This window comes from Penicillium angulare, assembly GCF_028827245.1.
Source record: "Penicillium angulare strain IBT 27051 chromosome Unknown utg000004l_segment0_segment0, whole genome shotgun sequence".
Classification (NCBI taxonomy): domain Eukaryota; kingdom Fungi; phylum Ascomycota; class Eurotiomycetes; order Eurotiales; family Aspergillaceae; genus Penicillium; species Penicillium angulare.
Genome location: NW_026623163.1, coordinates 7,571,429 through 7,593,542, shown reverse-complemented (window position 1 = coordinate 7,593,542; position 22,114 = coordinate 7,571,429). Strand labels below are relative to the sequence as shown.

The 22,114-nt window shown below is 46.4% G+C and overlaps 7 protein-coding genes across 7 annotated transcripts; 5 read left to right on the top strand and 2 right to left on the bottom strand.

Moving 5' to 3' along the window:
• Positions 1 to 2,123: 2,123 nt before the first annotated feature.
• On the bottom strand, positions 2,124 to 4,040 carry N7478_006745 (MFS transporter; the record flags this gene model as incomplete). The annotated part of the gene is made up of 3 exons (XM_056922959.1): positions 2,124 to 2,297; positions 2,356 to 2,434; positions 2,509 to 4,040. 3 exons carry the CDS (start codon positions 4,038 to 4,040, stop codon positions 2,124 to 2,126), a joined length of 1,785 nt encoding a protein of 594 aa, XP_056780996.1.
• A 2,485-nt stretch (positions 4,041 to 6,525) lies between these two features.
• Positions 6,526 to 7,221, top strand: N7478_006744 (uncharacterized protein; the record flags this gene model as incomplete). Its single annotated transcript, XM_056922958.1, has 3 exons — positions 6,526 to 6,639; positions 6,802 to 7,191; positions 7,216 to 7,221. 3 exons carry the CDS (start codon positions 6,526 to 6,528, stop codon positions 7,219 to 7,221), a joined length of 510 nt encoding a protein of 169 aa, XP_056780995.1.
• An 81-nt stretch (positions 7,222 to 7,302) lies between these two features.
• Positions 7,303 to 8,079, top strand: N7478_006743 (uncharacterized protein; the record flags this gene model as incomplete). The annotated part of the gene is made up of 1 exon (XM_056922957.1): positions 7,303 to 8,079. One exon carries the CDS (start codon positions 7,303 to 7,305, stop codon positions 8,077 to 8,079), a length of 777 nt encoding a protein of 258 aa, XP_056780994.1.
• A 1,833-nt stretch (positions 8,080 to 9,912) lies between these two features.
• On the top strand, positions 9,913 to 12,189 carry N7478_006742 (uncharacterized protein; the record flags this gene model as incomplete). The annotated part of the gene is made up of 3 exons (XM_056922956.1): positions 9,913 to 10,142; positions 10,224 to 11,864; positions 11,946 to 12,189. The coding sequence occupies 3 exons, from the start codon at positions 9,913 to 9,915 to the stop codon at positions 12,187 to 12,189; spliced, it is 2,115 nt and encodes a 704-aa protein (XP_056780993.1).
• A 2,156-nt stretch (positions 12,190 to 14,345) lies between these two features.
• Positions 14,346 to 15,608, top strand: N7478_006741 (uncharacterized protein; the record flags this gene model as incomplete). Its single annotated transcript, XM_056922955.1, has 1 exon — positions 14,346 to 15,608. One exon carries the CDS (start codon positions 14,346 to 14,348, stop codon positions 15,606 to 15,608), a length of 1,263 nt encoding a protein of 420 aa, XP_056780992.1.
• Positions 15,609 to 16,896: 1,288 nt separating this feature from the next.
• phoC (uncharacterized protein) lies at positions 16,897 to 20,797 on the top strand (the record flags this gene model as incomplete). Its single annotated transcript, XM_056922954.1, has 7 exons — positions 16,897 to 16,985; positions 17,324 to 17,408; positions 17,507 to 17,635; positions 17,696 to 17,746; positions 17,807 to 20,255; positions 20,328 to 20,497; positions 20,582 to 20,797. The coding sequence occupies 7 exons, from the start codon at positions 16,897 to 16,899 to the stop codon at positions 20,795 to 20,797; spliced, it is 3,189 nt and encodes a 1,062-aa protein (XP_056780991.1).
• Positions 20,798 to 21,295: 498 nt separating this feature from the next.
• On the bottom strand, positions 21,296 to 22,102 carry N7478_006739 (uncharacterized protein; the record flags this gene model as incomplete). Its single annotated transcript, XM_056922953.1, has 2 exons — positions 21,296 to 21,450; positions 21,532 to 22,102. 2 exons carry the CDS (start codon positions 22,100 to 22,102, stop codon positions 21,296 to 21,298), a joined length of 726 nt encoding a protein of 241 aa, XP_056780990.1.
• Positions 22,103 to 22,114: the final 12 nt, after the last annotated feature.

Here is a 22,114-nt window from a genome sequence, read left to right as displayed (position 1 = left end):
TCTCTCTCTCATACACCTCTCCATCCACGCTCATCGTTCCGTATCAACATTGCTTTGTTTTGGACAGTGACTCGGAACATGGGGTGGAAATAGTTGATCCCAGCCCAAGGGTCATCATCCTGTAATCCTGTTTGATGTCAGTGCCACTGATGATGTGAATCGATACAATTTTTGAATTGACTCGAAGAAATACTCACCTGAAAGTCTCCAGAAAAGGCTATGAGTTGTGATTTTGCATCTAGGTGCACAAGTCTTGGCTGGGATATGGAAAATGGCTTCCGTTCGCCTACCCTGTTGTAGCTTATACAATCGGACTTCGTTGTAACCGCCCGTATAGCATGAATTCCATAGTCTCCAACCCATACATCAAGCCCTGTTAAAATACCACCACAAAGGTCGACTATGGTTCGCTTTCCAGGGATTCGATATCCAAATGGCATTTCCTGTTCATCTAATCTGTAAATAAAATCCAGTCCTGTTATAAATGTATACAGAAGTTCGTCAAGAACAGAAACAGCAATTTTCTGAACTCGGCGAGGCAGAATAATTGTGTGAGATAGTCTCATGTGGCTCAGACTAAAGCATAAACCACACGAGTCTTCCGATGATGCAAAGAGATGGCGCAGGGCGTTTCTGCGTGTTGGGTAGCCACAGCATCTGTAATTCGTTTGGAAACCCGAGGATATCCAGCATAGGTTGTGATCTGGATGGATGTGGTCATATGATGAAACAAGGCCCGCCGCACCAGTAATTAGGTATAGATTTCTGATCATCTCATTGTTGACCCACTGCCTTCTCAAGTCACTCACCAAGCTCCTTCTCATAGCATAACTGGTGCAGGAAAACAAAAGTCTATAATATTCATCCTTTCACGAATTTCACGAATTTCAGAGAGCCTCGCCCTCCATAAACTTCAAATCTCGTTTTCCAAAACTGCTGGCTTTCAAATAATGGAGCCATGGCCTTTGATGAAAGTCTGAGTGAAAAGAAATCGGCAGTCGAGATGTTGTTAACAACTTCAAATCGAAGCTCCACCGGAAGCAACAAGAAAGGATCGAATTAGAACTTGTATTATGGACAAAGCGAGCTTCGAATCTTCGAAGCCTTAGTAAAGTTTCCTGGGCCTCGTTGGCCCTCAGAACTTGCCTCCAATTTCTCCAGTTCAATCTTTTGTCTTCTGAAGGCTCAGAGTAGCCTATAGCTTTTGAACTACGGTCCAACGCTCTATCATTACAGAAAAGCCCCTATGGATGAAACATACCTGATAATGGTCCATATCCTGGGCCCGATGCCTGTAGTAGTGCCTTCATCAGCTTATCAAAATCGGGCATTGTATCAAAATGATTCATCAATCTTTGCCAACAAAGATCATGAGCTAACCACCTGGGCTTGTTAAGTTGAAAGGGATAATACGGTGAAGCTGGCCTGTCTGGATTAACATATGTTGGCATTTTAGAGGCTCGAAAGGTTTTGACCAAGTCCGAAATTAATGTCAATCACCTATAATTTACGGGAGTCCTGCCTCCAGGGCTAGGATATTTTAAAGGAGCGGTGTCAAACTGACGGTCTTGCAAGCTTTCTCTGGGATCTTCCCAAAGGCATAATACACAAAGATCCCACTTATATACCTGCATGATGTGGATGATCCTTGGTGAATGTGTCTATCTCTCTTTGTTTCTCTCTTGAAGAGAAAGAAACATTGAAACAGAAGTCGGGGTGATAGATCCATCGGATTGCATGAGTCAATTTTCTCATATTTGAACAGTCATGGCTATGTAATCGACATTGGAAGACGCTATTCGAGAACTTAAAATATGACGCTCCGAAATAGTAAAGTAGCTAGCCTCGAACTTTATTTAAACACAAAGCTCATCTCTTTTTTTTCTCTCTAAATGGTACATTGAGCTACGCAATGGCATCATAAAATAAAAATTATTCACATTCCTATCGTAGCTTTAAGATCCTTTAAAGGCTAATAAAACTTGAGAAATTACTTTGGCAAGTTTTTGCAAAGTAGACGATAGCAAAATCAAGTATTTCGGGTTCATTCTTTAGGGCTTCAGGGGTATCAAATAATTTTTAAAGAAAAAGATAATGCTTTGTTACTGTTGGCCATAGCAGCTTTACTCGTCTTCTTCCAGGGCATGGACCTTTGTAGCTGTCACGTAGTCTGTCGAATATTTGCTCTTCGCCCGAATCCTGCGTCCATAAAGATAAAACAAAATTGGAAGAGGTATCAACAAAGCAGCGACGCAACCGAGCAATGTACTAGCCCAGTTAACACCAAGCGAATCGAACTGATAGTATATTTATATCAGCAAAATTCAACGAATTCGAGCGCAGGTTTCTACATACCATGTACGTAGCAAAGAGAGGGAATACTGCTCCAGCCGTAGATCGTAGGATACTATTAGCAGCCAATGCAGACGCAGCACTAAGAAATCAGAAATCAGTATTAGCAGGAAGTCCGGAATGGAGTTCTATAAGATCAAAAACAAGACCACTTACAAGAGAAGGTAAGCATCGACAATATAGTTAAATGCCTGCAAGAAAATGCACAGCAACCCGAAGCCTATCAGCAGGCCGGACAAAGTAGGAACAATCCAGTGGGTCTCAGCCCTAAATCCAGACCACCCGAACCAGAATAGGCCGCCAGAAAAAGCAACGCTCCCCACAATTGCTGGGGGTAGGCGCCATTCCGGAATTGGAATGTCATTATTAGCCTTGAGCTTCCGGTTATACCAAGGCTGAGTGAGGATGATGAACAGTCCACCAAGGAACTCGCCGATGATTAATCCTATATAAGGAAGTCCGCTGACACCTTTCTCAAATCCGTGGATCTTTTGAAAGACGATCGGATAAGCTGTGAGGAAGAGGTAGAGAAGACCATATAGAAAGGCCATGTATATACTGAGTAATAGGACAATCGGCTCTGTGAAAAGAATCTTGATCGGCCGGCTAAAGTTCTTCTGTAGAAGTTCGCGAAAGTCAATCTCTATCTCTTCTTGTTTCGCGTGGATTCCCCAGTTCTTCGTGCGTCGGCGTAGCTCAGCGGCCTTTTTCACGAGAACAACGGGTGGGTATGTCTCGTTTAAGAAAAGGATATCGAGAATCAAGGCCGAAGCACCCGTTATCCCGGTAAGATATTCGGTCCATCGCCAACCTAGGGGGCTTTGTACAATAAAGCCTCCGAGGGTGGAAGCGAATAGTGGGCCTGTGAAGACTGTCATTGCAAAGACTGTGATTGCAAGTCCGCGAATGCGATTGTCGAAAATATCCGAGAAAACAGCCGCCACAACGGCAAGCGGACATGCGCCGAAGAATCCCCCGAAAAAGCGACATAGCATAATAGTCTGAAGGTCTTTGGCTGTTGCAACGGCGAATTGAAATATGGTGAAACCGAACATGGAGATTAATATAGGTAGACGTCGACCATGTAGCTCGGACAGTGGTGCCCATATAATTGGCCCTGTTGCAAATCCAAGCACGTATAATGATAGGCCCAGGGTAGCTACCTCTGTAGAAATCTTAAACTCCGGGGATATAACTGAGATTGCAGTGGAGTATATGCTGCTGGTAAATGTCGCGTTGAATGTCGTCCATGATAGCATCATTGCGGTTGCTATCTTCTTGCCCATAGACCAGTTTTGAGGGTGAAGGGGATCATTTGGGCCTGCAAACTCCACTACATACTCTTCCTTTTCTGGTAACTGCTCTGGGTATGGTTTTCCGGCTCCAAATTCAGGTAAAGGTTTGTATGTTTCTCGGGACTTCGTTGATGCTCCCACTGTTGCTGTGTGTTGACTTCGATGTGTTGCGATCCTGCTTAGTGCTGTGGGATGGCGTTCGAGGCTAGGTTCATATTGGGAGTATGCGGTCTGTACACGGGACATGTATTCCTGCGCATCTTGAGAGGATGTGGATGAAAGTTCTTGTGAGGTGATAGAATCAGACTCGTAGATGGTACTACCAAGACTTGGGTTTTCTTCACGACTTCGGTTGTGTTCGACTTTTTCGGGGTCTGTGGATAGCGTCTCCATGATACCAATGCCCGGCAACGGAAATTCTTTGAGGTATTACTTGGTGTGTCTCGAGATAGTAGGAAAGGTACTAGGACAAGAATTATTGTATAAGTTGATGTACTAGCAAGAATAAACCGGTCCATCTCCTGCCACCATTATTATATTTTTACTTCATTTTTTCTCTCTCTTTTTTCTTCGCCTTCGCATGACCACAATGGGCCTAGCAATACCACTTGGACGCTTGGTAGCTTCCCAGCGGCAAAATATGGAGACACCAAAAGCATCCCAGAAGGGAACTAAGATGTGGATTCCATCGGACTGATTTCCGACGCCATTCTTTCTATCATGTCGCCGAGATATCGGCCCGAGTTACCCAGCACCTACAGACCTATCTGTTTACTGTCAGTATATCCGCCCTAAGAGCAATGTAAAATCCAATTGATGTTGTGTGTTTGGGTTCTTCTAAGTATGTTCTTCTCTTGGGGGTTGCCCTCGGTCTTTACGGCAACGGCGGCTTGCGAGCAGAGATCCCATGTATCGCCACGTTGTCTTTGATCTATGCATCTCGATTCACCCATTATCGTTCAATGTCACTCTATGTACCGAAATCTCGGCTGTCATTCCTTTGAGTATCCACTTCTTTATCAAATTTCATTTTATTTTTTCCTTGAGATGAAGTCTTATCACAGCTATCACAAAGGTTACCCTCGGCGGGCGGCCATTCTCGGTTATTCAAGGCATTTACGTGATATTTATCTTCGATCGATAAACACGAAAAAAAAAACCACCACCACCACCACCACCACACCCGGAGCGTTCTCCGTTGCTCTTCTTTTTAGAATTCATAGATTGGAGTCAATCTATTGACTATCAATTATCTCAATGGCTTCCGCATATAGCCGCGATTGTTTCCCCGATCATACAATATATGCAGAGATCAAAATGGGAGGACTTTTGGTCATTCGGTAACCCAACGTATAGACCACGAACACCGGATCTTTCTACTACATTCATGCATGGCCTATAATTAATCTGCACACTCTTATGGTAAGTTCTAACTTGTTCTGTTTTGAAACAGATGAAGGTGGTACACCGTCAAACCCGATTTCCCTCTGGAATGCAACCCTTTCAGCAGCTGCCGCTTGTAAAGCAGGGAGATGGTTTGTATCTACACCGCGGAATTACTCAGTACCATTTAGACCTTTCAGATTCTTGTTAAATAACTCTAGTATCTGGTGAAACAGAGAAATTTTTCTTCACCAGGCCTTGACTCGCGATAGCCCACTAGCACCCTGTCCAGTGCACACTCATTGATGGCATATCGATGTCGTTATAAATACTGGCATTGCTGGCCAACAAGAGTGTCGTCGATGCGACATCTCTCTGCTCTGGAGAAATTAAGGTAAAGTACAACATTGGCTACCTAGTTATGTGTTATGATCCATACGTATTCAGCATGGCCTTTGCAAGCTGAGACGGGACGTAGCTGGATACCATTGACCAATTCTTGGTTATTGTCCTGATAAAACTCATTACTATGTAACATTGAGAGCCGTAGTATTACGCAAATCTACTATGTATGCGGGCGTAGATCAAAGTCTATCTATGAAGTGAAGCTGACTGGTGCTGGCCCCACCTTCGGCACATATCAGATGGAGAGCCTAATTCGACGGTACCTACCATGTATCCCAGGCACACATTATTTTTTTACTACAAGTATAAAACATCCTAGCTATGGACAAGGAGGCTCTCTCGCTACGGATATGGACTCTCTATTTCTGTCAAGGACACGGAGTCAATTTCCACTCCGAGTGTGCTTCTCCGGACAGGGTAGTTACTATCGCGGAATATGCATGGTATAACGACGCTCCGGATACGTATATGTCCGATACTACTAGCCCTCAGTCTGGACTCGGAGTTCCTCACAACTTGAATGACTCCGAGTCGGATATCATCACAGGACTCTTGTCGGTGTTTTTCTTTTTAGCTTCAATATGGACTAAATCCTCTCTCAGTATGAGTGGATTCCTACTGGAATATTAGAGCCATATTATTTGTAGCTCTAGAGAACTTGAATCAGTACATCATAATCTCTGTCATCCGGGTTCAAGTTGTTGATACCCATGCCTTGTCTAACTATATATGTAATGTATCTATATTTTTTCAACGAAATGCTTGGACCCGGGCCCGCCACAATATTATGATGCCACGATTTTACCCAGTTATCACCAGCACACGCACATATTTCGCAATAATGCGTTGATCCCTGTATAAATCGAGAGTGCGGGTGCAGATCTTTTGATGTGGCCCGAGTTCGGTGCTCGTTTGTCTGTTTTGAATCGGAATTAAAGGAAGTCAAGCATTAACTCCGTTTTCCTCCAGCCCTATCCCCGTTCTATTGGACTGTCATAACTCATAAATATCAGGCTTTCTCCTTTTCATTTATGATCATTTTCATGTCTTCGATGTGCGCCTAGCTGTACAGATCAGATAATACTTGATTATGGGTGAAAATGCTCAATCTGTACCTAACGATACAGGTCCCCAGGGCCTTAATGGGGCGAATTCAGCTTCTAACCATGAAGATATGAAAGCGAATGAGATAACAACAAATTCTGTGAACAGACAAGACTTGGACCCAGAAAAGACAGCTCAACGGCCACAGGATATTTAAGAAACCGCTGAATCCGATACTTCTCAGGCGGATCCCAAATTGGTATGTTCATGTTGCCTGCCTACTGTTTTTTTCATACTGGAGACTAACAACCCCTCTGCACAGGTAACGTGGGATGGACCTGATGACCCAGAAAACCCAAAGAACTGGTCCATGAAGACAAAGTGGATTACCATGGGGATTGTCTCTATGTACACTTTCATCTCTTCCGTGTCTTCGACAATGGTAGCGTCCGCCCTAGAATCTATCGGAGCCGAATTCAACATCAAAGAAGAGTTCATTCTTCAACTTACCGTTTTTATCTTTATCCTGGACTATGCTATCGGCCCGCTATTTATTGGACCGCTCTCCAAGACATACGGCAGAGTTATCGTCTTGCAGCTGGCCAACTTGATTTATCTTGCCTTCAATATTGGCTGTGGTGTATCCCAGTCGACAGGGCAACTTATCGCCTTTCGATTTCTATCTGGTCTAGGCGGTAGTGTCCCTACGGTTGTAAGTTTTAACGGATATATATAGCTGTGATGAACAAACTGACATCCTGTTTTAAACGTTGGTAGAGGGGTTATTGGAGATAGCTTTCGGGCTGAAGAGCGTGGTACGGCAATGGCTTTTTTTAGTCTGGCGCCGTTGCTTGGTCCGTCTGTTGGTCCGGTTATGGATGGCTTTATTGCTGAGTATACTACTTGGCGATGGGTTTTCTACGCTACGTCGATTGCGACTGGTATTGTACAAGTCGCAGGTGTGTTTTTTCTTCGTGAAACGTACGGTCCTCGAATTCTCAAGGTGCGTGCGAAAAAGCTTCGTACAGCGACCGGCGATTCTTCGTATCGGACAGTAGAGGAACGAGAGGGCAAGACGTTGATCCAGTTGATGCACATATCTCTTCTGCGGCCCTTCCGTCTTCTCTTCACACAGCTTCTTATTCAAGCTCTGGCCTTATATATGGCTTATATCTATGGCGTTTATTACCTTTTGATGTCAACTTTTCCGGATCTATGGACTGATGTTTACAATGAGTCGACGGGTATTGGAGGATTGAATTACATTTCTCTTGGTTTAGGGAATATGCTAGGTACATATCAATGTGCGTTTTTGAACGACCGGATCTATCAACGTTTCAAAGCCCGTAACTTGAACAATACCGGAAAGCCTGAGTTTCGATTACCCTTACTCACTATCACTACGACTTGTATCCCGGTCGGTCTCTTTATTTATGGCTGGACAGCCCAGACTCATCAACATTGGATAGCTCCCAACATTGGGATTTGCATATTTAGTGTGCTAGCATTTATCTCGTTGGGGATGGGGATTCCGGCGCCCATTTCTCTCTGCATGTATGGCGAGAAGCTACGAAATGCTAGCCCGTATTCTACTGGCTAGGTAGGTAGATATTGGAAAGAACTTGAAGTAAAATATTGTGTAATCTGGGAATCGGATATTCAAGTTGGACACTGGTACCACGATTGAAAACCTGAGGGATCAGGTGTTTGTCAAGTACTAACCTAGGTGCATATTTGTATCAAATAGTATCATGCGGCAAGGTTTATGCGTATATTACCTGTATATAGATTCCAACCTTGGAATAATATCGACTAATATTTAGCGAATATTTCCAACCTTGGAAGATTCAAGTTTGAGTGTGGCTTTTCCAACTTGAAGTTCAAGTTGAAGGTTGAGGGTGTTCACCATATACACATACAATGCACTGCACTCGCTCGCATAGTTTAAGTTATCAAAATTTGTAAATTATATCAGATTTGCACAAAGCACATCAACATATACTATTGTCGTCAGTTTAATCATGCAATATCCGACTATACCAAAGCTCTTCAATCAGCCTCGCTGGCGGTGATCATCGAAAAAAATGGCTCGGTTGCGCAATTCCGAAGATTATCCGAAAACGATCAACGATCGTCGGCGCTCTGCCAAGCTTCAGCGTGAGGGGAACTTGAGCCTGGGAAGGCCTAGAGTCTCAGGTTAAAAGCAGGAATTAAAATGGATCCTCGACTCATATATTTGCATCTTCTTTTTTCACTTCTTGTTTATTGTGGCTTACCATAGAGCAATTCATCTACGGAGTTTCCGCACGGAGTACTCAGGGGTAAATTTTGCAATTCTTTCTCCATAGTTTTCTACTGATTCAATGATAAAATCCTCCATTGTGGATTCGTCGATAGTGGAGCTGTTATCTATGAATAGTAGACTGAAGCTAACAGCTTTGGACTAGGCCCAAATAAAAGGAATCTCTCTCGGGCTGCCACTTTCCATACATTTCAATGTTTTCTCTCCAAGACTTTGTTTGGCCAATGACAATCGTGGAGAGAGAGTTCAGGGGCAGCCAGCTTATGATTGGTTTGGTACCTGACACTACCCGCATGGACCCCACCCGGGCACACAGCAAGCCTTGCAGCACTTGAGCGATTCTTGAGACAGGCGAGATAAGAGCAAGACAATAATAAACAACGCAAAATGGATTCGGCAGTAATGAGGAAATCTGTACGGATCAAGGGCAGGTACTGGATTTTGTGTTGGGGAATAGCTTGATTGACGCCCACGGGTATAGCGTGTTAATTGTCAGGGGAAAATGAACAGGTTCATGGTCTGACCCTGGGGAAAGAAGAACTGTAAACGAGTGTAATTACAGAGAAACCCAAGCAGGTCAGACCTCTCAGTACGAGTACGGAGGCCCACAGGTACAGAGGTACAGAGTTCTGGGAGTCTGGGCAGGTACAAGAATAAGATTAAAGCGGAGATTATGCGTCCCCCCTGAGTTAGCTCCCACCACTTGTACCTGTGTACGCAGACTGTATAGCCCCCGTAACGGCAGATACAAGCCCACTGGAGCCCTCAAGCCCAGTCTAAGCCAGTCTGAGCCAGTCTCGCCCTTTCTCCTCTTTTTCCTTTTTCTCTCCTTCAACTCATCTCTCGTTACTCTGACCCTCATACATTCCCTTGAGGCTGCTGGCCGCCATTCTTTTGATTTTAGGGACTGTATTTGTCCTGTTCACTCTTTGACCTTCATTTTTTGCCGGCTTTTTTCGATCCCACGACCCCCTTTTTGTATCCAGATCTCCTTTTTCGACGATCATCCATTGCGAATTTAAATGACTTCAACTTGAATATCAACCGTCTCGAATTTCGCCTACGCGTGTGCGTGTGTGTCGACTGGCCGACGTGCTGGAAGCGGAGCCTGTCGATAACCCCCTCCTCAACATGCCTCATCACCACCACCTCCACCATCGCCATGCCGATCCGGTGATCGAGTTCCCCGTCGAAGGGAACGCATTCCCTTCCGATCTCTTCCCACTCCCAGTCCCTACTCCCACAGAATTCGGCCTTCCGTCTCTAATCGCCCGAGCCGACTCGACTTCCACTGGCTCTTCAGGTGAAAAATCAACAAGTAATTTGGAAACGACGGTCTTGCCTGTAGTACTCGGTGCTGGGTAAGCTTATTCTCTCCCCCCACCCGTTGAGATGGGTCGATTGTAGAAAGCCTTGCCCCGGACTAACACTTCACTAAATAGTGTTCCTGTTTTGTGTGCCATTGTGATTTTGATTGTTCTTCACCGAAGACATGTAAAGAAATTGATGCGTGAGGATGCCGATGATAAGCATAGATCTCTGGATTTCGGTTTAGATCCGGTGAATACCACGCGGCGGAAGCAGCACCCTGGAATGCCTCAAATGGTGGAGCCTACCCATACTAAAGGACTATCTCTTGATGTGCACCCATATCTGGTGCCTCCTGGTCTTCATGGCTCTCGAGACTCCTTGCACTCCATCTCCCGATCAATCGACGATGACAAGTACCGCCCGGCGACATTTATTCCACAGGACAATATGTCTATCCGCTCATATCCAAGAACTCGAGATGATGCATCTAGTGTGGCAGGATCAACCCGCTTTGGTCAATCCGAAGAGCCCAACTCTGGACTTCTGCGAAATGCTTCAAGGATGTCTCGCTCATCGCCTCCTCGTCACCACAGCCCTATCGAAGCGCCAGAGCCAACTCATCATCCTCTTGCTCAACAAGAGACACACCGTGATTATCTCGGGCCTCTTCCTGGGTTGCCTTCTACTTCTTTCTCTGAACATGATGAGCAAAGGCACGACGCGGCTATGGGTGTTGCTGCCCACGAACGAGCTGCTTCGCCTCAAGAGCCGCAACATCATATTGAAATGCCGGAACCCCAGTTTAACTTCAGCTCATCACCGGATCTCCATTTCGATTCTCCATCACACTCTCACAGCAATGACGCGGAGCTGCATGACATAGATCATCTCAATTTCCCACTGCCGAACGCAGTGTCATCTCACCATGAGTCTGAGGTCGCTCAAACTTCCACAATGCAGCTTCCTCGCATCTCTCTTCCAGCTTCCGATATCACATCAAGTGACTACGGCGATGACCACCGCAAGTCCGAGTTTACGATCCCAGAAGTGAATGTTCACAACGCCGAGGAGGCAGACCATCACCAAGAAAAGCTACCAGAACTACCAGAGGAGCCTCCAGCTCTAGAAAAGCCATATGATAGCCACCGCGACACCCGCCGATTGACTCTCGGTGTTCGCCCTCTGCCCCCCGAGGACCCAGCAGACAACCCCGAGCAGCGCGCCAACCGTATCCGTTCTTTCTATAAGGAATACTTCGACGAAAGCAAGCGTGAAACTACCTATTATGAAGATTATGGCCCTGAGTTCTACGAGGGCGGCGGCGGTGGTTACGCCTATGACCCCGCCACCGGAGAATACTTCGATGCTGCTCCTCCTCCGATGCCATTTGCTGAGCCCATGGGCCGCCGTGCTATGACGCCTCCTCCTCGAGCTCCTCCCCGCTTCCAAGGAGCTGCCCGTCATATGGCGACCAACTCCGCTGGGTTCAGCGGCTACGGTGGTCCAGGTCCCCGTGCCTTCTCCTCGGCGTCCAATGGCCCCCGTCGGCCAATGCCTCCCCCTGCACCACTTCAAGTTCTCCCAACTCCTCACATGTTGAAGGATGACTCGTTCTTGATGGCGGCGGAGTTTGCCCCCGGCAAGAACTTCCGTGATCAACAATCTGGTCGTCCTGAGACGCCTACTGGCGGCTCTCGACCTTACAGTCCTGCGATCCGCGCTCACACGCCTTTGATGTCGTCATTCGATGATCTTGCCGTCATCCCTAGCGCGTAAGTTATCACCCCATCACCCTGCCGAAACAATACAGGCTCTTACCTAGATAATCATTTACTGACATTCTTCCTTTCTAGTCATGCTCTGCGTAAATCCGGGACATACACCAGTCTGGACTTTGCTCCACCACCACGGTTTAAGAACCAAGACTCTGGCAGCGATGCGGGTAGTATCCGCAGCAATCGCACCGGTATCAATAACACCCATATGAATAATATCCGCATGGGTAACTATCGGGTCAGCCGCCTGCCAGGGGATATGGTTGGTACAAAGGACGACATGATGTCTAGTTTGCGTCCGGCTTGGGACATGAAGCGATAGATCCTCGCCGCGGACCTTTGATGATCTTGCTGTTTAGGTGTCAATTATTTTTTCCTTCATATATTTGGACTCACTTCTGTAAAACCTGTGATGACTTGCGTTTCTCATGGCATCTCTTGGTGCTTTGTGCGGCGAAGGATGATCATGCTTTCTCTCTGGCCTTCCCTCGCTGATACATCTTTTTTATTTGTTTTGATCTCATGTTCTGGAAATCTACCCGGCGTATATAGATGATGGTTGGAACCTCTTTTATTGTCTTAACTGGGTTTCATTTGAATTTTTTTTTTAACCTTCTTACTCTTTATTGGACACTGATTTGGTGGTCTGATTCAAATGTTGTATATATGCATTTCAATCTATTTCGGCCGGCTGGATCCATCCAGAATCCGAATCCGAATGAACACGTTCTTTATTTGTTGACTCATGGTTTTCACTTGATTCAAGGTTATTATTTATGGATGGACAGAGTGTTCCATATTATATGTGGTGGTTCAAGGTCAAGTTCCAGTTCTAGAAGCGTTGGAATGCTTCTAGACCCAATCGAGTCGTCACCAGCTCGCGTGCCCAGGGGTATCTCAAGCTTCAAGACTCCACCCTAAGGACTAGAGAGGACTAGACACGACTTATATTGACTCCAGTTTTCCATACCATAGGCAACGTCATATTGCATCGCAATAGAGTGACGCCCGTAGTGTTTTTTCCGTTACGCAACCAGGTCCGGACCGGTCGGATTGGCAGGATTGAGATCTAGCCGAGTATGATTGGAGATGGGAGGCCTGGTGGCCTTACATTATGTACTATAAGTACAGGTATACGGAGTACTTCACTAAGTATAGGTATTAACATCTGAAGTATGGTTACAACGCTACCTAAAAAGAACCAATTGAATTGATCTGATTTCCCTATTGTAAAATCATGACGACTTGTGTATTCGTGTCTGTGTGTGTGTGTTTACCGAGACTAAAAAGTAAAAAGTAAAAAGTAAAAAAAAAGAAAAAAACACGGATTCGAGCCTTGGAACCCACTTGAAACCGCACCAAACAAAGTGAGCAAAAACCTGGAAACCGTTGAGCCAAATACCCGCATCCTCCAATAAGGGGAAATTTCCCCAGTGGCAACTGAATCCATGATGTCGCGTGTTTTTAGATCTGATTTTGATTTTGATTTTGATTTGTGCTAAGATCCATGGGTGTATTTTTGCGGTACGATCTGGTTTCTGAATCCAAGGTTATCATTATCATTTTTATGATTATGATTCCATTCTGATTGTTCTCCTGTTGACTATGTTATTTCATTGTTTAATTTTAATTTTGGGGGCTAGACAGGATGAGTAAGCGGGAAACCGAGCCTGGCCGTACACAAGTGTATTGCCTGGCCAATTCCAGCGTAAGGGTGAATAGACTGTCGCATGGCAGATCTAGGGATATTGTTATGATTGATGCATATCCACCATGTATACACCATATGCAACATTTGCATCATGATGCTTTAACTGTTATGACTATAATCACGAGGCCCCTAAGCCTATTGTAACAATCCATTATACGGTGGATGCAAGCAGTGCATTAATAGATACCGCTAGGAATGTCAATACACCATTGGGAGACACCCATCGCCGGGAGCGTAACATTGTCTCCACTTCCCTCCAGTCTCTCTCTCTCTCACTCTCTCTTCCAACTTTGTCTTTGGTTCACTGCCCCGTTTTCCCATTTTCCCTCTGTTCCCATCCTCCCATGGCTCCCGACTAGATTCGGCGAGTTGATTGTGTCGCTTTTTTCTTCTCTCGATTCCTCTTTTTTTTTCCAATTTTTTTAATCGCCAATATCCTGCATCTTTCTCCCCCCTTTTAACGCCAACTAGCGAATCTACGACCCCTGAGGCTACCGCTGGACTTCGTTTCGCTCCGCTTCGATTCTCGACTTCCGATCCCTCCTCTTTCCAATCCGTTCCTGATCGAATCGCCATCGCTCGTTATTTGGTGATTCGGATCCGTCTCTCTTTAATTCCCATACGACGAATCTTGATTTGAACATTTGGGGCTGTGTTTCGTCTTTGGCACTTCGGTTTACCGGTCGGCATCCCGCACAACATACGCCGAACGAAATAACAACACAACTCTCCCAATATAAACCAAAGAAAGAAACCCCGTTGTCAATATGTCTACAATCGCCAATAAGAGGGCTGGCGATGGGTCCAATGCAGCCAGCGCTGCCGTTACAAATGCTGCTACTGCCGCTGATTCTGCGGCGACTGCGGCTTCTGCTGCTGCGAGCACGGCTGCTGCAACAGAGACGAGCGCGACCCCAGCCGAAACCTCTGCGACCCCAACATCTACTAGTGAAACATCTTCTTCCACTACTTCGTCGACCTCGAGCACAAGTTCAGAACCAGCAACTACTTCGACCCCATCTACTTCATCTGAATCCAGTACATCGACCACCCCAAGCTCAACCTCTACGACTAGTACGCCCGATTCCACCACTTCGACTACCCCGACAAGTACAACTAGTGAATCTTCTACCAGCAGCGAGTCATCGACTACTTCTGAGGCCGTCCAAACAACCGTCGTCTATATGACTTCGACAGCATCCGGTGGAGCTGTGACGACTGCATCTTCTACAATCAGCCCCGATGGCGCGGGATTATCGACTTCAACTGGTGCAGCTGGCAGTGGAGGTGGCAGCCATGGTCTATCCGCTAGCGGCACTATTGCCGTTGCAGTAGTTGTGCCAGTGGTTTCCGTGGCTCTGATCGCCCTCGCGGCAATCTTCTTCTGGCGTAAGCGTAATGCCAAGAAGGCAGCTGAGGAGGAGCGTCGCAAGGAAGTGGAAGAATATGGTTATAATCCCAACAACGATCCTACATTCCCTGGTATTGCAGGCGGCAGTGTCGCAGCTAAGGATGATACCTCGTCTGGTTACCGTGGCTGGGGAACAACATCAGCGGGCCGCAAGGCCTCCACCAACCTCTCCAGCGGAATGGGGGGCATGGCTATGTCCGAAGGCAGTGGCGGTTACCACCACGGTGCCACACCCAGCGAGGGCACTGTTCAATACTCCGATGGCGTTAGACCTGACTCCGGAGAGATCGTTGAACCTGTTGGTGTCCTTGGTGCGGTTCCTGTTTCAGCCAATAACCGTAATGGAGACATTCACCGTGGACCATCGAATGCTTCGTCCGCTTACTCTGCTGCGAACCACTCAGAAGCGTCTGAGGAAAGCCACATGTCTGCTGCTCACCCATCTGGCGGATACTATGGGGAAAACCCTTACTATGGAGAGATGACTGGACACGGTGCATACGGCGATGATTCGTATCAGCCCGTGATTCGGGATGTGACAGCTCGTCGCAACACCCGTATTGAGAACCCAGGTGTATACCCTCGATCAGGGAACGCTGGAATTGCTCAAAATTTCTAAGATACGATAGAAGCGTATCTTGAATCATGTCATTCTCATTCATCCCCTCCCAACCCAACAACTTCCACTATATCACAAAAAAGTTCGGTCTATCTTCCGTTCTACTTCAAACATATCTCTCGACCACCCACCGAATTCATTCCTTCTATGGGGCTCCATTGTAATCTTGGCCCGGCGCCCTTGTTTTTCCCGGTGTGATGGAACTTTCTTCATGTGTTTATTGACTCTTGTAACTCTGCCTCTTTTGTTTGTTTCCCCTACCCTCTACCTGATAATTGGCTTGAGGATATGTATGTTTCGACCTTATTTCCTTTCGAGACATGACCATCCCACCGACTACTTTCCCTTTTCCCTTTTTTTTCCTCTCTTCTTTTTTTACTTTCTGCTCTCTCCAGGTCCAATATGTTTGATATATCCTTCGCATCTGGTCTCTTACCATACCCGTCATTTGTTTTCTCTTTTTCTCTTTTTTTCGTTTTTGTCTTCGTCTTCGCCGAACCTGTTACTTCATGTCTCATGTACATTTCGCACTGCTGCTCAGAATGGGTAGTAGGTGTGTGAGAGAACTGTAGTGTCTTTTCTTTGATTTGTTCCTGTTTTCAATTTCTTGAGTATAGGTTATTCGGAACCGAAGAAATGGAGTCATTTGATTGATTGATGGAAGTGTTTTTTGTAGTATGTGTGTAATAGGTATGTGTCATGATAAGGGAATATCTATGAGATCATGCATAGGTAGACCTCCATCCCACCAAGTACCTAGTCAGTGTATATGCAGCATGAAGGCTATAGATCACCCGAGCTGTAGGCGTGTCAAGTCGTGACATCTGGACTGTATCCAATCATTGAAGCGCATTGATTTGCTGTCGATCTTGGGCCACTTCGAGCTATACTTAATATGGGGGGATGAAGCCGCAAGACATATGTACCTGAAAGGTACATATATTTAATATGTAGCTACCATATAAATTATAAGTATCCCTCTCGTACCCACAACCCCAAACTCATATCCTGTCGACCCGAAACGTGCGCCCGCTGTTCGCGGTGATTGGCGGTCCAAGCTCCCCACCAGCTTTAACCTCGTGAACTTCGCTCCTTCTACTTTTTGGAAATCGCGGGATCGCGCCTTCCATGACTCGGCTTGATTGGCCCTATCCTCGTGCCCCTCGAATCTGCCTACTCTCTGTACCTGACACCTTCACGTCTATGAACTGCCTCGCCACTGGACTCTCCTGCTAGAAAACTCTCAACCCATTCCCTTCATCGACACTATCAAGCCTCACTGCTCTTGATGTCCCCGCATCTCTGCTTGATATACTACTCCCACTTCCCCCAAAACGCGATATCTCTGTCGCAGTCGCATTCCCTGTCCTACTCCTGGTGACACTGAACACTTGTCCCACTCACTATCTTCTTCCCCACTCATTACGCTGTTGCCCGCCCCTCCACCCCTCGACTTGAGGCCCAGGGTCCGGACTTGCTCTCGCCCTCGCACTCCCCCCTCTTCGCTGTTCTCTTCTTTTATTTTCCTCTCTTCTTTTCTCTTCTATCCACCTACATCCCTGTTTCTCTTTCCTGGTTCCTTGTGCTATACGCTGTGATATCTATACTGAGCTAAGCTCTCAAGCTGAGAGTCCGCGAAGATGTGAGTTGTTTTATTTGGTCTATCCACCAGGGAAAGGATTGTGTGTCTGGTTCTGGTCCTGACAATTTTACAGGAAGTTCGGCAAGCAGATCCAGCGCCGGCAGCTTGATCTCCCCGAATATGCGGCTAGCTTTGTCAATTACAAAGCTCTCAAGAAGGTACCACAACTTTTTTCTTTCCTTTTCTTTTCTTTTCTTTTCTTTTCTTTTATCCCCCGAGGTCCGGCGGTTGTAGCTAATTGCCTCTTTCTCTATAGCTCATCAAGCAATTAAGTGCTACGCCTACAATCCCTGCTCAAAGGACGGCCGAAGAGATCGCCCAAGATGGCCTTTTGGATCCGCAAGCGTCGCTCCGGGCGAATAAAGAAGTGTTCTTCTTCCGCTTGGTAAGTTGGTGATCTGTCCTGGAGTATACTGGGGTGAGCGATTCTAATAAGGCTGAACAGGAACGGGAGATTGAAAAAGTCAATGCTTTTTACCTACAGAAAGAATCAGAAGTAATTATCGCCCAGAGCTGCTACGAGGAGGAAGAACGGTTACTCACAAGTTATATCTAGTTCTCCTTACGTCTCAAAACATTAGTTGATAAGAAGCGCGTCGTTCAGTCCCGGACTACGTCAAATTCGAAAGCTCCATCAAACTTTATGGCACTATTTGAAGGCCTACAGCAGTTCGACGGTGATTTAAATAAACTACAGCAATTTGTGGAGATCAACGAAACCGCCATGTCCAAGATTTTAAAGAAGTGGGATAAAACGTCGAAATCTCGCATGAAAGAGCTCTATTTGCAACGTGCAGTGGAGGTTCAACCTTGTTTCAACCGGGAGGTTCTTCGCGATTTGGCGGATCGAGCAACGGCAGCCCGCTTAGAGTTGGAAGCTTGGGCTGAAGGCGAAAATATGCAGTTTGACTCATCAAGGCCTGCGGAACGCACCACTATCCCTGGATTTGGCACTGAAGAAGAAGAGTTAGATCTTCAGATCTTACAATCCGCCTCAACTGGGAATTTACAGACTCTGCGTGAATGGCTGGTCAAGCTGCAATCATTCCCTGATGCCCGTGACCGCGCGACGCGAACATTTTTAACTGCGATCAATGGATGTTCTGACGAGATCATCGCTCTTCTTCTGGAGAGTGGATTGGTTGACATTCATGCGGAGGATGATATCAACGAACGGAATTGCCTTCACGAAGCTGCGATTTCCGGTCGAGACTTTGTTCTTTCTGCTGGGATCAAGGCATCTGTGGATATTTCTTTATCTGATGTCTATGGCCGCATACCTCTTCATTATGCTTGCATGCACGGCCGCGTAGACATGGTGCGGGAGCTTTTAGAGGTAGGCCCACAGACGGTAGATGTTATGGACCATGACAACTTCACTCCCTTGATCCACAGCATCGTGAAGCGTCAACTTGAATGTGCCAGGCAGGTTTTGATCAGCAATGCACGTATAGACCCAGCCTCCGATACAGACCACATTCCACTGAACCTCGCCTGCCAGCATGGTTCATTAGAGATTGTGCAGATGCTTTTGGAGCGAAAGGCTAAGGTGCTTCCCGACGCCGAGGGACTTTACCCCCAGCATATGGTAGCTCGCGCATCACAATCTCCGGATTTGTTCCTATTGTTGAGACAGCATGGTGTGGACCTGAACCAGAGGGACAAGTTATACCAATGGACACCGCTTTTCCACGCAGCAAGTGAGGGCTGTGTACCATGTCTACGGACGCTTTTGGAAATTGGTGTTGATGCACAGGTTTCAGATGAGAAGGGCCTTTCGGCCATGTATTACGCTGCTTGGGAAGGGCATCTTGAGTGCATGCTGCTGCTCTGGGCCCAACCGATAGATAATCAACCACCACAGCGGCCGCTTGATGTCTTGAACGGATTAAAATTTCAAGAGCCTAGCTTTATGGACACATCTGACCGACGAGCAAGTTCTTCTGAGATGGAGATTGCCGATGGAATTCCTGATCTTTCTCTTCCCCCTCCTTTCATCCCCATGCGACGATATGGCCACAATTTCCTCGATAAGAGGGCCTTCGTGCAACTACTATTTGACCAATCAAACGTCAACTCTATCGCCTTCGACCAAGCTGGCAGACATCCGGCCGCGCGGCTAACAATCTCATCGAAGGTTTCCGATTTGATTCCTCGCACAGTAATGCTACCTATTCAAGATGACTCCCGCACAATATCCTTCCATGTTGATAATTTGGACACTTTCGCTGTGGACTTCGAGATCTTCCCTACTTTTGGATCTAAGGTTATCGCGAAGAGTGTGGCCTTACCAGTGGTCTTCCGTGCAGAAAGATCTAGCGCGGGTACATGTTGTCTTCCTCTATTCGATCCTCGTCTTCGGGCTATAGGCCAGCTACGATTCAATTTCCAGGTTATCAAACCTTACCACGGAGACCCACTGGAGATCACACATTTTGCAACATACTGGAAGGCGACCGGCGCTATCGACTCAGAGCACAATGGATTAATTACTGGCTCTAGTTTATCGGGCGATTATATCCAATTGTTCGTGCAATTGACTCGGGATCGGGTCCCTGTTCTTTACCCTCAGTTCCTCATCAACCATCATGGAATCGATATTCCCATCTGCCAATTGACACACAAACAATTTCAGACCATTGGTGCGGAACGAGGTGCCAATAAAGCCCAGGCTCTACAATTCTTGGAGGCCCAGGCACTCTACGAGATGCCTAAAGCCCACCGCATTCTTGCGGAGTCATTCCTGTCACTCCAAGATGTTCTGCATGTATTGCCAATCGGTCTGAACGTCAACATCTCGGTTATCTATCCATCTAGTGCCGAGGAGAAATCCCTTGATATGACTTCTCTGGCTGATGTGAATACCTTTGCTGATGCCATTTTGACCGATGTTTTCCATCACGCTCGGGAATCTCGTGATAAGAACCCAGACTTCATGCGCTCGGTGGTGTTCACCTCCTATAATCCTAATATTTGCACCGCTCTGAACTGGAAACAACCCAATTGTAAGTTTTGCTCCAACGCGGATAAAATTTGAGAAATTCAACCACTAACTTGCTCCCTCTTTTCTCTTCCAGACCCTGTTCTTCTCTGCAATGATCTTGGCCAGATTCGTGATCTGGCTAGCAATGTGGATATTCTTCCACATGTGAACAGCAGTGGAAGAGCTTCCATGTCGATTAAGGAATCTGCGCGTATTGCTCAGAGCAATAACTTCATGGGCCTGATTTGCCGCTCAAGTCTTCTTGTATGTTTTGTCAACCCTATCCATCGTTTGATTCACTGGATAATTTTTTGGAACATTTTCACTGACCGATATTGTCTACTAAAGAATGTTGTCCCCGCCCTCGTGGAGACTATCAAAGAGCTTGGTCTCGTCTTGGTGGCTGATACATCCGATGAGAATACCGAGCCTGAGCGAAGGGGTTCCGTAACCACAGCCAACTCTATAGGCGTCGCAGAATGGGCTTACCGTATGCCCGAGGGCGTGAATGGTGCCATGAAAGCTAATGGCGTCTTAAGATTCAACGACATGGTCGACATGTGATAACCCTCTCCTCTGCCTGCATTTCATGTCCATTTCCCTTCAAATCCGTCACATCACTCCTCTGCCTTTTTCAAGATATTTTCTTTTTTGAGACGAAGACCACGAGATTCGAGTAGCTTCTGTCATTGTCTGATGTATCACGACTTGCTTTCATTTCCTTATTTACTTGGCCAGCTATCAGGACGGCGGATCATTTCCAGCGAGTCATAATTCGAAATCTTTTTTTTTTTTTTTTTCTCTTTTCCCACTTCTTATCCTATTCACCCCTTTCTTCTCTTTTTGTTCTCATGATGTGGCGTTGGGATAGATGGCCTATGGCTCGCTCAGATGCTGTATCATATCTTGTAGATTGAGTGGGGAGTGGCGCACATGGGCATGCGCCGGATTAGATCTAAAATGGCTAATGTACAACGTTCTCCCAATGAGAAAATAAATAAACCAACACCGTGCGAATATTCGCTATGCTTACAGAAACAACCCTAGCCTCTTCTAGTGAAATCAAGGAGACTTAGGCGTCCGCTTCCCAATATTCCAGCCCCATCCTCGCAACACCTTAACAACCTTCGGCGTCACAGCAGCCGTGAGCGGAACTCGAACAAATATAAAAACGCTCTTGTGAATCGCATAAGCCAATGCAAGCTGTGTCCAAATGCCTAAAATAACAACATTAGTATCAATTCCATTTTCGCATAAAGGATGCGCGAGGTAAGAAAAGAAAGGGAAAAAAAACATACTAGCTTCCTCAAGATTCCTCGGCAAAGATTCCTCCACCTCCCCATCCTCATTAACCTTAACAGGCCAAACAGACTTAAAAGTCTCCTTCATATACTGAACAACAACATGCTCGTAATGTCCTATGCGCTCAGGACCAAGTAATCGCACCGCAGCAAAACAAATAGGAAAGTCCGCTGCCGAAAGCACAAGGTACACTCCTAGTGCGGCCCAGCCGTATTCCCGTGATAACTTGCGAAGTCGTTGAGAGATTGACCCGTCTTCTTTTTCTGCGTTGCCACCGGTTTTGTTACTGTTACTGCTACCATTATTTTTGGTTGAGTTGAAGCGCCGAGCGGGGTTTGCGTTTTGTTTTGAGAAGGGAGAGCGCGCGAATGGTCGGCTTGGGACTTGGAATTGGTTCTTGGTACCGCTTCGCTGGAACGGAGAGGTTGTTATGGAGCGCTTTGTGAGGGAGTTTTGCGCGCTGCGAAGGGTTGAGGCTGTGGAAGTCGAAGCTTTCATCTGAGATAGGAGGGATGAGTTTATGCTCAAGTGCCCGAGTCGAGACAGGAGAGATGGGCGGAGCGCCATTGCTATAGAGTC